The following is an 11,829-nucleotide window of genomic DNA, read 5'->3' as shown; positions in this document are numbered from 1 at the left end:
ACCCAGGGAGATGATAAGATCACAGAAATAAAATTTAGGCATTACTCATGAGAGGAGAAAATTATGATTCCCTTTTCTATGCACTCATTGTCTCACAAATGTGATTCATGTATTCCATTCTTGCAGATCATTTGAAAGATCATTTTATACTGTAAGTATGTTTAGTTATAGAGGATGAATCAGTCTGTCAACTCCTTCATCAAAGTACATTTGAAAGGATTATGTTTGAAAATGCAGTGAAAAGGAGACAGCTGTGTGGCCATGCCTTTTGAACAGTCCGACAGTTCAACCTAATACAGCATATTTCCACTCACGAGCACGTTTCTCTTCCTATTAACTTACATCAGAGTATGTAAATAGTACATAAGGAAATCTGACCTACCAGATTTTCAGACTGTCAATTTAGCTGAATTGCATCCATACTTGCATTCTTTCCAATTGTCGCTCTCCCAGGCGACCTTCATTCCACAAGAGTTGGATAAACATGCTTTTATGTGGAAAGAGCTTTTTGACTGCCTGGTATATGTCAGGATTGGCTCTGCCACAGTAGCTAGCTCTGCATGGCAGGTTCTGCTGGACAGATTACAGTATTTCAGGTTTATTTGAGTTCCACCTTCTCCCCCTTTGCAGTGGCCTACACAGAGCTTTGAGCATCCTCGAACATTTCACAGATTTCAATTAAAAACACAATATTTGTCTCACAGTCGGAAGCAACGCAGCTGGCGTTCAGCAATATTCTGAATCAGCGTGTGACTACATCTCTTTATTTATATATAAGGAACAAACTGCTTTCATTGTACACACAACATAACAATTTGTGCAAACTTTTGGCAACCAAATAGTAGTTTGTACAATGCATACCTCTGCCAATGCCACCCCTAGATATGTCATGTTGGATTTTTACCAAATATGTATAATTTCTTTAGAGCCCCGTCAGTCAATTTCCCATCAGAAGTTACAGACATTGTCATGACTGTATCAGACTAATTTAGATGTTGATTTTCTTTAATCCAGAATGAGTTGAATTATCACTTTTCTAGACTCTATTTGGCTGTACCTCACAAAGTTACCTTTAAAACATGTAAGTTCTTTCATTTGTCTGTGGGATATTAATAGAGACCAAAGTTGGGAACTCCAACTTCAGAAGTGCCCAGCCATAGCCAACTGCCATATGAATGTAATGTGACTAAATGCCCTTCAGGTTGACTGAATGCCTGTTATTTGGGTTGGTCAAGGAGAGCGTAGGTATCAGAAATCCCTGGTATTCTGACATCCATTTATAACAGCTTCTGCTATATCACAGGATTTTAATTACCACCACGTGGTACACAGTAAAGAGCTGCTAACTTACTGTGACCTACAGCTGAAATGGAAGGCCAGGCAATGGTTAACTAATACATGAAAGCCTGCTCTCAGTAGATAACATCAAAAGTTTAGGTAAGCCCTTGAAAAACAGAAAGGGTCAGAGTGGTGCGATGAAGGTGATGTAAGCTGTGGACGATGCCCTTCTCGTGCTCCCAGCGAGTATAGCTGCAACTCTACCTTTGATTGTTGACACATAAATCCACCAATATCAATAGTCCATTTGCTTGGTGGCTGCCTGTGCCAGATTCGTTCAGATGGCTGAGTCACAACTCAAATGTTTTCAACGCTGAAAAAGTGAATCTCAAGGTTGTGTGTGTGTGTGTGCGTGCGTGCGTGCGTGCGTGCGTGCGTGCGTGCGTGCGTGCATTGTGTGCGTCGTGCATTGTGTGCAGCGGATTGCACAACAGTCCCCCTAAAATGGATAGAACAAGAGAATAGCCCTTGTTGTTAAAGAAGCTGCTCCTGATGACAAGAAACAACAGAAAGTTATTAACACTAAACGGGCATAGCTAAATTCAGCCGTAGACTTTCAGTGAATGCCTCCCTGCTCACTTGATACGGGGATCTCTGGGTAATAAAGGCAAGTAAATACTTCAAATATTAATGCAAATATTGATGTACTGTCTGTCATTTGACACATCTGTTTTTTCAGGCCACTGCACCTCAATAGGTGGATTCATTACAGTGCAAAGTCTGGTGGTGGACAAGATGTCCTAGGGCAAATTAGACCAATGATGGATACATACTTTTGGTCATACTGTTGCTCACTCTTTAGTTTACTTCTCTGTTTCTTCACTTCTCTTTTGTGTGGTCTGATTGGTCGAGAAAAAGCATATCTTCTTCCATTTGGCCATAAAACATGTTAAATCAGACTTGTGTGGAGGGCAGGGGGATACAGGACACAAATTACATAACATTGGAAGAAAAATACTGTTTTTGTTTCCATCATGGAAACCAACAGTTTCCAGTGGTCGCAGCTCTTATCTGCAATTTCTAAGTTTAGCAGATTTAGAAAGAGCTGTTTTTGAAAAGCACCAACTGGATACTCGCAACAACAGCAAGTTACAGTTTGTATGTTGACATGGCAGCTTGCTGGCACTCACCATATCAGATTAATGTTTAGTCCATTGAAACTATGCTCTCTTTTTGTTTAGTTTTCCTTTCTACTACTGGTTACGTTCCAAGAAAGCCTCCGTCACAGTTAGCCAGAAGCCCATTGATGAGAACAATACTATATACATTATAAACATGATATACGGTAAAAGCTGCAAAAATGTTGCATCTGGAATTTTACAATTACTTAAAAATAATTCAGAATCACGATCAATGAGGTATGCAGTTGCAGATTTCATTGTGTCTCTGGGCCTTACAAGAGACAAGTAGAATATTATCCATGTGGGGGGGGGAAAGCCCTGCATTATCATGCTTATCAGCTTTAACCAGTGAAGAAAAATGATGAGGGTTAAATAATTGAATTTCTTTTTTAAAGAGACCTACTCTATCTAATGGTGTGTGTGTGTGTGTTTTCTTGTCAGGATGATGCCCGCCAACTGTTTGCCCTGTCAGCAGCAGCAGAGGAGCAGGGCATCCTGCCAGAAGATCTGTCCAACGTCATCCAGCGACTGTGGGCTGACGGCGGCGTCCAGAGCTGCTTCACACGGGCTCGAGAGTACCAGCTGAATGACTCCGCGGCCTAGTGAGTGCCTTAATAACATAAAATACCATGAAGGATATTGTGTGGATTATTGGGTTTGAAAATTACTCCTACAACTTTCTCTAAAGTGATAAGTTGGCCATGCAGCCAATGTTACTTTTCATCCCCCTTTCCTCTATATCTGTTACATCAACACCATACTCTTCTCTACTTTAATAGTTTAAAAAGTTTCCTCTGTGCTGGATCCAGTTTTATTGCTTCATATATTGTTAATGTGGCACCACACTACATTTCTCTCAATCACAGCGCTGGCTGTGGAGAAGGCCCCCATAGAGAGCAGCTACAGTTATTAATAGTGAAGACATTACGGTTTTGTTTAACCAGTGGCTTTTACTTTTAAGTCTAGCCGTGTTGCTAATCTGCAACAACATGGCAACCTCAGCCTCTCTCCTCAGGTCTTAATTACCTAAATTACCCCTCATCTCTGAGTGCTCCATTAGTTGGCCACGTTGTTATAATGTTCCAGTATAATAACAGGGAGAGCGTGAGGTAATTGTGAGAGGCTGCTGGTAGGAGGTGAGAGGTGGTTATCACTCTGACCCTCGGGGATGCACTGCTGCTCTGAAATGGGCGTCCAGAGAAAATGGAGAACCTTCAGTGTTCGCTCAGCAGCAGCTGCCTGCAAGCTGCAGCAGGAACTATCTGCTCTAATTTCGGTTTAATAGGCAGGGCCTTTGGTAATACTATGACACCTCCAGAATGTGCTGCAAACTGTCAGGGGGAGTGTTAAATGTTCACAAATGATTGCTTTGCAGTCAAGGCAGTATTTAACTTACAGGGGGAGTGATATTGTTCTCTGTTTGTGTTGGCCAGTATAACCATAACTTCTCCGTGTCTGCTCCACCGTTCTTGTTAAAGCCGGCCGACCTGGAAGCATACAGCCTCACATTTAGTAGCTGGGAGAGTGGACAATGTACGACGTTTCATCATGGCTTTGTAGGGCGCTGAGAGAGTCGGTTGCTATAAGAGAGGACTAAATGAGTCTGGCACTAGACCATAATCCATGTCTGAGCACCTGCTGAGAGCCAGAGAAAGGAAGGGGAAGATAAAGAGAGAGAGAGAGAGAGAGAGAGAGAGAGAGAGAGATGGCACAGCTCACATTAACAGAGACCTCTCTCTTCTCTCTCGCTGGTTTGATAGAAAGGCACATGTACTGTACACTCTGAAAAGAATGCACCCAGCCACTATTATCTGAGGAAACAAGACTAACCTTTTCACATGTCTGTGAGTGTGTGTGTATTAAAAATATATTGCTCTTTCCTTGCACGCTGGCATTAGACTGTACAAGTCTATATAAACAAATAGTGCTGGGCAGTATGACCAACATTTCTATCACAGTATTTGTTTAAGATTCTGGTGGTTTCATGGTATATCACTTTATTTTGCAGGAATACATATAAATGTCATACTTAATGTCATCATGTATATACTGGAGGTTTTGATTATTATAGGGATTTCTTGGCCCCTCAAAATGAAACAATTTTTATTGCGCAAAGTAGAACGTAGTAAAAACAGAATGTAAAAATAAAAAAAGATATGTCAACAATTTCAACATTGTTTCCTTTTCAGACCAAAATATTTAAAAATAGTTGTGTAAACACTATAAACTGACATAAAACAACAAATCTCTGTTAAACCCATATAACAAAATACCATTATTTTGGCATTGATGGTTCTCCGTCACACTACAGTTGAGTACCTTTTCTTATTAGAGTGTAAGCTGACCAAATTCAATTAATCTTCAAGGCTTACAAACCCAATGGCCAAATCAAGCAGTGTTAGAATTTATGATGTGTGGACTACAAAAGCAGCCTAAACCTCTGTGGGGAGCAGGATTATGATTAAACTGTCAAACACGTGGCATGAAGTAGTGGTGCGGAGGATCTAATATCTACACTTGGACTGTGGCTTGTATGGGATTACACTGAGCACCAACACTTTATTACACAACACAGTCTTTTTTTTATGCAGTTGAATATTGTGCTGAAAGATTGAGAAGATTGAAAATATTTTTGTGTGCCTCCCATGGTAACATTATATTTGTAAAAGTTGATTGTGGTCTTGTTTTTAGGGATTTTATAAGGCTTTAGGCATGCTGGTCTGAAAAGTCAGATTGCTTTATCTGGCCATCTTTATACACACACACACACACACACACACACACACACACTGCTTCTCTTAAATAGATTCGGAACAGTGCGTAAAAACAGGCCAGATACATTGATAGAAAATAGAAAATGACATGGAGTTTTTAATAGAGTTAGTAATTAGAGTTTAAGTAGAGTTTAATAATGAATTGGGTGCCATGTCCTGGCTGTCTGCACTTGGTGATGTCTCTTATCACACCATATCAGAGGATTTAAACAAAAGTCACTGTCTTTTGTGTGTGTGCATGTAGTACAAGCATCTCAGTATCCCTTGGCAGGATTTAAGCTTTACAACACTGACTGCACAACATAATTTTGTGATTGCTGACAAAGAAAATTTATCTTTCTCAAGATTTTAGAACAGTTAAGTCCTTCTCACATCTGGGTGAAGGAACGGATGAGACCTTAAACAACCTTCCCCTTATACCTTACCTGAATATAACATCTTAAGATACATTCTCTCTGTGAGGTTATAGGGCAGCAGTCTTAGTTTGATATATATTGTTTGTGTCCGTGTTCCCATCAGCTACCTTAATGACCTGGAGAGGATAGCCAAGCCAGATTACATCCCCACACAGCAAGATGTGCTGCGGACCCGAGTGAAGACCACTGGCATTGTGGAAACACATTTCACCTTCAAGGACCTGCACTTCAAGTAAGATCCCACTTTTAAAGTTTTTTTGTCTCAGCAGCATTTTGTGAAACACTGTTCAAAGTGTTTCATTTCACCTGCAAATGGCCCCAACCTTCTAGTTTACTCACTTGGAGGGCCCCTTGAGCTGATCAGCTGCTGTATGTAATAGTAGAACAAGTGATAACAAGACATTACTGGGCTATTTGAACATAATAGTGCTTAGATGTTGAACATTATGTGAAAGCAATCCAAAAAATAATGAAAAATGAACTGTTGTTGAATAACAACATTCATTTGAGGGCCAGCTGAGGACAGTTCATTTGTGTGTGTGCGTTTATGAGTCATACATTCGTGTTTGTACTAAAAGTGTTATGTGTGTTTTCCAGCGTACAATGTTTCCCCGTTTTGGAAAGTCAGTAAAGTTCACAGTAAGGAAAACATTTGTTTTCTGATTTGTGGAGTTGTTGTGAAGTTAGGTCTATTTCAGCAACTGATGTCTTTAACACAAACAGCCCGTCCCACTCGATGCTGTTACAGTGGGGACACCATAAATCTTGCTCACTCACAGAAAAAGAAAAGGGGACAACCTTCAGTGTAGTGCCAACCATAAATATAAGTGAAAACACAAACAGATTTATTTTTGTTGTCCCACACAAAGAGTATGCATATGTGTTGCTTTTTGAATGGGTATCACAGCAGGATTACACATATTAGTAATGTAAAATGTATTATATAACACAAACTCATTATTACCCCTTTGTTTGTTGTTTTCAATTCTAGTTTTCACTTCTCAGTAATAGGCTTGTTTTTACAAAGTAAGTGTCATTGTGTTTGCGTGTTCTGATAATGGTATATTCCTCATTGAAGTCATACATTCTGAGGATTTCAGTCACCCCTCAATCCACTTACAAAGACATTATACTTTATATCTGATTGATACATTAGTCACTGTTAAAGCTTTAGCAACAACAGAGGAAATTGTCAAATATCAAAGATAAGAAAGCGCTTTCAGTCAGACTGCCTCATCAAGGCAGTGGAAATGAAAAGGTGTGTGTGTGTCTGTCTGTCTGTCTGTCTGTCTGTCTGTCTGCGCCTGCTGTGTGTAATATTTATACTTGATGTATTTTATTTCTGTTTGGGAACACATATATCAAATCCAACCAACATATGTTTACCTACAGCAGCACTTCAGTGCTGTGCTGCAGTGATATATTTAGCTTATGTATGCAGTGCTGGAGACGAGCGCACTGTTGAGGTAAACAGTCTGAAGTGTGTCACTGTTATAATGAGCTCTGCTTACTCAGCCTAAAGCTGGGCTAGCCACAAGAGTTAAAGTTCTGCTCTAATGAACCAAATTCTGCAAAGTGAAAAACTGCTTAGCGGGTCGATAGAGTGTCATGACAAAAGTGTGTCACAGGATGCTGCAAATGGTGGCCGCCAGCTGAAAAGCTCCCTCTCGATATGAGATGGAGGAAATCTAACCCTGGCTCTGTCCATCCTCTCACATCCATCTAGCTACCCTCCATCGTCATGAATAAGTCATGTAGGATCTTAGTAAAAAAAAATAAAATAAATGCTGCTTCCATACCTCAACCTGTCTGAAGGCTTGTGTTATAGCAGCGTTGTTTAATTTATCTATAGTGGACTTGCTGAAGTACACTGTTGGACAGTTTCAATCATGGATACTGGAGAGTGAGGAGTTTTTTGTTGTTTTTTTTCACTGGAGCAGACAATGCCTCAACCTGTCTTAAGGCTGCCTGTTACCACAGCAACTGTACTGAACTAAAATGCCAACAAATGCCAGGAAAAATGACAAGGCCTGTGCAGCAAAACACCCTGCCCTGAAAGGAGGAAGAGGCAGAGATGTTTTCACTGGAAAAAGAGAGAGAGAGAGAGAGCACACATACATTTCCAGAGGGAGACCTTGAAGCTGCTCGGCTTGTCTGTCAGTGTGAAAAAGTGTTGTTTCTCCTGCGCCCCGGTCCCATCCACTCTCTCTTATGAAAAAAACAGCATTGTTTACTCTGTGTGTCTCTGTGCAGGATGTTTGATGTTGGAGGCCAGCGGTCAGAGAGGAAGAAGTGGATCCACTGCTTCGAGGGAGTCACAGCTATCATCTTCTGTGTAGCCATGAGCGCTTACGACCTGGTCCTGGCTGAGGATGAGGAGATGGTGAGTTAGGCTTGTACTTTTTCTCTTTGCCTGTGTTTGACAGTAGAGCCCATTCCCAGATGATTTAACTGGGGAGGGAGGTTGGGGTTTTCAGTGAACTCATTTCCTTTATGTGCCCTAGTTGTGCTCTCTAATAATCTCTTTATCTCCACATTTGTGCCCGCCCAACCCAGAACCGGATGCACGAGAGCATGAAGCTGTTTGACTCCATCTGCAACAACAAGTGGTTCACAGAGACGTCCATCATCCTGTTCCTCAACAAGAAGGACCTGTTCGAGGAGAAGATTGCCCACAGCCCTCTGACCATCTGCTTCCCTGAGTACACTGGTACAGTCCGAACGTCTCAATACCATAGACTGTAAAATAAAAATAGACGTAGTGTCTGTGACGTGTCCGTGTCACCTGGCACTCAAAGCGACCATGTCCTCAATTATGAATAACTTTAAGTCTTAATGTAATTTAAACAGCTGAGTTATACAAAAATCCACGCCCGTGCAGTTGTTATGAACAGGGAAATTAGCTATAGAGACTAAAACTGTTATTTGTACCAGGCTGTAAACATGTTAATATCTGCTTTAAAGTTGGCATTTTAACATGGGGCCTTATGGAGATTTACTGACTTCTATAGCCAGCCTCCAGTGGCGGTTCGAAGAACTGCAGTTTGTGTTACTTTCGGTGTGCCGTCATTTGGCATTCACAGAGATTGCCGCTTGCTTCAAGCACAGCCAACAGACTTCGTTTCACAGCCACTTGATTGTTAATGATGCAGAAGTCAGCAAAACAAGTAAAATATTGTTTCAGTAGGCTGTGATAATTCCACTTGTTTCCAGTTGTTAACGTGTACTTCTTTGTTTCTGTAACATAATCATAAAACTTGGGACAATTCAGCCCCAGTTTGTGCCTCTAATATATTACCATTACGTTCAAGTCAAAGCGATGAGCATCTGTTTCTGTCAAGAATTATTGCCCAGCAGCTTGTTTAACAACGCTAACTGCTTTTCTGAAAGTATTTCCAAAGTCCATCAATACTCTTCTAACAATCTGGATGAAAACAATATTGAGTTTGCTGCATGATGAGAACAATTTTTAACCCATTTCTTTATTTGCTACTGTATTTCCTAATTTTCTCTTTTGTACACAGGAAAATATCAACTTAATATGAAAATGTAAAATAAGAGAAATCATTCAAGTGTGACTGCTAAGAAAATTGTTAAAACTTTGGTTCAGATAGTATAAATTCAGCAAAGACGTATGAAATTTTTATTTAACTGTCTTTTCATTCAGATTACCAGAAGGGTTTTTAGGGATTCTGTAAATACATTCAAAACAGCAGAGTGTTGTTAAATGACTGCTTATATGTGTGACTCGAATGTAAAAGTAATTCAAAAGAGGCACAAACTGGAGGTCAGCAAAATCAGGTGTGAACAGTATGAAGAAAATGAGATATGATTCAAGGAACAGCTGAAATGAGTCTAGCGGATCAGACACTGACTCTCCCCAACGCTCTCTGTCCTTCAGGCCCCAACAAGTACGAGGAGGCCCAGGCTTACATCCAGACCAAATTTGAGGATCTGAACAAGAAGAAGGACACCAAGGAAATCTACACCCACTTCACCTGCGCCACCGACACCAAGAACGTGCAGTTTGTGTTTGACGCCGTGACTGACGTCATCATCAAGAACAACCTGAAGGACTGTGGCCTCTTTTAAAAAAAAAAACATGTCTGAGAAAAAGAAAGAGTCAAGGTGAGTTCAGAGAAATGACACAGAAAATGATTCAGCTCTCTAACGTCACAAAATGAAGCCTGTTTTGAAATGACTGATTTGATTGTTGGTATGTGTGTGTGTTTCTTTGTGCTTTATTAGATTACTTGAACAGTTCTGATGACCATAAAGAAAGGGGAATATACACACATCATGAATGACTGCACTGGCCAACCACGATTTCTGCTTTGATCTGCTTTTTATAAAGACACCTAAGAGACTGAAAACCCGACGAGCCTTGTGGAATTTCAACGATGCTGATCCAGTCACTTGTATTGTTAACTCTTTGGGCTATGACCACAAAAATCAACATTTATTATTGTATTTTTGTTCTTTTTTTTGTTTGTTTTTTTCTTCTTCTTTATTTTCAATTACTAGAGGAGGCAAAGGAAAACTTTTTTATATAAATGCATTCATTTTACTTTTAGAAATTCTGATGTGCAAATTATTAAACTTTTAATCACATGAAACTTATTTTTTAAGAGATGAAGCACAGGCATGGACATAAAATATGATTGATAAAAGAAAGTGCTTTTTTTTTTAATAATGTTTACATAAGTTCATCATTCATAGCCAAACCGTATATTGTTCTGCATGACTCAACATGACAAATATTATCTCTGTCATCTACACAAATTATCTAACATTCCTACAAAATGAAAAGAAAAAATATTAAAATGTTGAAAATAGAAAAAAAAAAAAATAAAGCTTCACATGCTGGGGAAATTATGGCAAAAATTCTAACCGATATTTAAAGTATGTGTGTACCTAACATTCTCTCACTTTTTATAGTACCATTTCCATGTCTGTTGTAGTATGTTTGTGCCTTGACTTCTGTTTACAACCAATTCCTAGATATGCTTTCAGTACTGTTTGACCTACTGTGCGCCTATATTTTTCTTCCATTTTCTGCCTAGCACCTATGAATATATAGTGATTATTAATGAGAGACGAAAATCTAATTCAGAAAAGGTTAGTGTTTTTGGTAAATATTAAAATGCTTTAAAAGTCCTATATGATTTAATTTAAATAAAAGTAGAGATCACCGGACTCTTGCACATTGTTTTTCCTCTGTTTTTTTTTTTTTTTTTACTTTATACATTTTGTGGTGTATTTGCACACATGTTTATACTGTTGTTACACATAAGGGTTAGATTGCAATCATAAAGACAATGGAAACACCATGGAGTTTAGAATAATCTTTATCTTCCTTTAATAGAGCAGACAAGTTTAGTCATCACATCCTCAACCAAGAAGGAAGGAACAATTTATGTGTTTGGTTGCCAAAATAATACAAACAATCAAAAAAACTACTAGACATGGGTTGGAGTGACTAATGTAAGTACAGTGTAATATATGCCTCATGAAGCCCCTTTTTTCAGTTAAAGCAATCAATACTCTCTGGTAGTTGAGCTGAAAAGGTAACTTAGATAACCCTGAAACTGCACAGAAATGACATTTGTTCATGTCCCCTTTAATTGTTAAAGTGAGACTATGTAACTGTAACAAGTGACAAGTGTAGTGTAGTGTAATAGTAGTACAAATATAGAACAGTCGAAAATTCAGTGAAGTGATGCAATAATGATTCATCTTTAATGGTCAGTTGTTCTCTACTGTTATTGTTGTGTGTTGAATATAACATGAAATATCCATAAAATATGTTTCTTAGTCAGGGGTTGTCAGTTTACTCAATAATAAAAAGGGGGTCCTTTAAGGAGAACGGTTGGGAACCACTGATCTAAACTTGGCTAACATTAGCCACCATAAGCTACTGCTCATACCAGACCAAGTACGGCTCAAGCAGCAAAACCCAACTTTATTAAATGAAGAAAGGATGTGTTGTTCTGCTTAGGAATTCAGCTTTGCATCTGTAAGACTGAGAGGAAGAACGTGTTATTTTCAGCTTTCAGTTGCATAGTCTCAGTTTAAACATTCCTACCCTTTGTAAAAAATTGGGTGCACACATATTTGGTATAATTATTCTGTTTTATGCAGTCAGCACACACATGCAGTATGTCAACCTAACCTCAAATT

At 39.3% G+C, this 11,829-nt stretch overlaps 1 protein-coding gene across 1 annotated transcript in view; it reads left to right on the top strand.

The window, feature by feature from the left end:
- LOC127371272 (guanine nucleotide-binding protein G(i) subunit alpha-2) overlaps positions 1–10,845 on the top strand; it is a 57,740-nt gene extending 46,895 nt beyond the window's left edge. Inside the window, exons 4-9 of the mRNA XM_051413988.1 lie at positions 2,901–3,061; positions 5,753–5,881; positions 7,903–8,032; positions 8,206–8,359; positions 9,551–9,777; positions 9,898–10,845. Coding sequence (XP_051269948.1) covers positions 2,901–3,061; positions 5,753–5,881; positions 7,903–8,032; positions 8,206–8,359; positions 9,551–9,741 — 765 coding nt within the window. The 3' untranslated portion in view covers positions 9,742–9,777; positions 9,898–10,845. The remainder of the gene's footprint in view (positions 1–2,900; positions 3,062–5,752; positions 5,882–7,902; positions 8,033–8,205; positions 8,360–9,550; positions 9,778–9,897) is intronic.
- The last annotated feature ends 984 nt before the right edge of the window (positions 10,846–11,829 follow it).

Source organism: Dicentrarchus labrax, unplaced genomic scaffold (assembly GCF_905237075.1).
Source record: "Dicentrarchus labrax unplaced genomic scaffold, dlabrax2021, whole genome shotgun sequence".
NCBI lineage: Eukaryota > Metazoa > Chordata > Actinopteri > Moronidae > Dicentrarchus > Dicentrarchus labrax.
The sequence above is the reverse complement of the archived record's forward strand: the minus strand, read 5'-3'. Positions and strand labels throughout refer to the sequence as shown.